Source organism: Lactuca serriola, chromosome 2 (genome assembly GCF_051521515.1).
Source record: "Lactuca serriola cultivar US96UC23 chromosome 2, Lser_US96UC23_V15, whole genome shotgun sequence".
NCBI classification, from domain to species: Eukaryota; Viridiplantae; Streptophyta; class Magnoliopsida; order Asterales; family Asteraceae; genus Lactuca; species Lactuca serriola.
The window spans coordinates 153,027,562-153,029,693 of record NC_136409.1 but is presented as its reverse complement, the minus strand read 5'-3'; the positions used below and the strand labels follow the sequence as shown (position 1 = coordinate 153,029,693).

At 36.2% G+C, this 2,132-nt stretch overlaps 1 protein-coding gene across 1 annotated transcript; it reads right to left on the bottom strand.

Annotated features, from left to right (window-relative positions):
- Positions 1-309: 309 nt before the first annotated feature.
- LOC145089671 (uncharacterized) lies at positions 310-1,089 on the bottom strand. Its single transcript, XM_079028077.1, has one exon. It carries the CDS (start codon positions 1,087-1,089, stop codon positions 310-312), a length of 780 nt encoding a protein of 259 aa, XP_078884203.1.
- Positions 1,090-2,132: the final 1,043 nt, after the last annotated feature.

The window sequence follows — 2,132 nt, the reverse complement described above, 5'->3', positions numbered from 1 at the left end:
CTTGAGAATGACGATGAACAGTTGCAGAAAATAGTCGGGTTTCTTTGAGAGCTTTTTGGAAGTGATAAAGGTTAAGAGAGTACCGTTCCAATTCCTTTTATACGTACAAGGAAGAGAGAGAAGAATCCGACTGAAATCTTGGATTATCTCTAAAATCACGCCTGAGTTGATGTGTGAACAGTTGGCGTGCCGAAGATGACGCAGGAGAGAGAAAAACGTTTCCCCTTTTCACACCTTTTCATAAAATCACCTTTTTCAAATCGCCAAATCGTTTGAGTTTCTGCTGAGTCAGCTACCTTTTCATCCCAATCATTTCACCTGACAGTAAAAACAGATGGCTTCACTTGGATCCACAGAAGGTGCTATTTCATCTTGAGCCCTTTTCTTGGGAGCAGGTTCAGACTGTCCGACCTTACCCTTACCCTTTCCTTTGGGTTGAGGCGCTCTTTTCCTTTTAGCAGAACTACAATCAATAGCCAATACTGGAGCAGTAGGGTTAGAGTTGTTGGGTTTCATCATGCTCGCTTCAGCAGTTTTGAGCATGCCATGCAACTCCATCAAGGTCTTATCAAGTCCATTCATATTGAAGTTCATGATAAACTGCGAATATGTACTAGTAAGCGAGTTCAAAACCATATCAATGGCCAATTCCTTAGGTAGCTCGACACCTAGATTCCCAAGTCTGTCTATGTACGACTTCATCTTTTGGACGTGCGTACACACAGAAGCTCCTTCTTGTAGTTTACATGCCATGAGGGACTTAACGATCTCGAATTGTTCTTGCCTAGCTTGCTCTTGGAACATCTCCTCGAGTTGCTGATTTATGTTAAATGCACCCCATGTTTCAAAGTTCATCTGGAGACCAGAAGACATGGTCGGTAACATAAGGCAAGCCACTTTGGTAGATTCATCGTAATGCTTGTTGTAGGCAGTAACTTCTTCTGGAGTAGGGTTCTCTCCAAGTATGGGAACATCTTCGTCGAGAACATACTCTTTGTTCTCATATCTTAACGTGATCCTCAAGGTCCTGATCCAATCAAGATAGTTGGATCCATCCTCCTTGAGTTTCTCCCTATTAAGAACTGACATTAGAGAGAAGCTTGAGTTTTGAGTTAGAGGAGGAGGAGGAGGCAGATTGTTGTTGTTGTTGTTGTTGTTGTTTGCTTGGTTCGACATCTACAAAAGATAAGACTCCAATTAGTTGATATAAGTCTTTAATTAAAAATCACCCTAAATAAATTATTTGATTAAGGCTAGGATCTATATTTGGCTTCATGATATGTAAAGGAATGCCGTAAACACACGACAAAGTTAGTTTGGTAGACAAAGCTCTTTGTCAGTTTCAATCACTATGAAATTCCTAGATCTTTGAGACTCATTGACTATCAATGGCATGTTAATCTCGGATTATGTTCATCTCAAATTCAATGACGGGGATGACACAGATCATTGAATAGATGGTGAATCACCCATACAAAATTGCGTGGTCCCCGACTCAAGTTACGCTTGAGATTCACGAGTATCACATCATTCTCTACATATACTCTCAAATTGACGTGCCGATTAACCACACGAGCTCCATCAACAAGTTATAAAGAGAATGTGCAATTTTCATGGATAACATAAGATTCACTTTTATTTAAATAAAACGGGATTTTATTTTATACTTGTATTTAGAATACTTTTAGATTGACCATCATCACTATCAAACCCTTTCTGTAACTCCCTTCTCAAAATGCAATAGGGCGGTGAGGGTGGTAAGCGCGAAACATATTAAAAACCGACCTCATTAGGAATCATAGAAGACCTCCTTTAAACCCCTACAATATATGAATCTGACATATATATATATATATATATATATATATATATATATATATATATATATATATATATGTATATATATATATATATATAAGGGGTAAATTTAAAACACTTTAAATTTAGTTGTCTATTATTAATTCAAATTAATTACAAGGATGCAATATAACAATTAATAAAACATGAGGGGTTAATATTCAAATTTATAAAACTCAATTATAAATAATGTTAAAATATTTAAATCCCTATTTAAATAATAAATAAATATTCAAATTCAAAAACATGAGGAATAATATTTATCCATAAATATT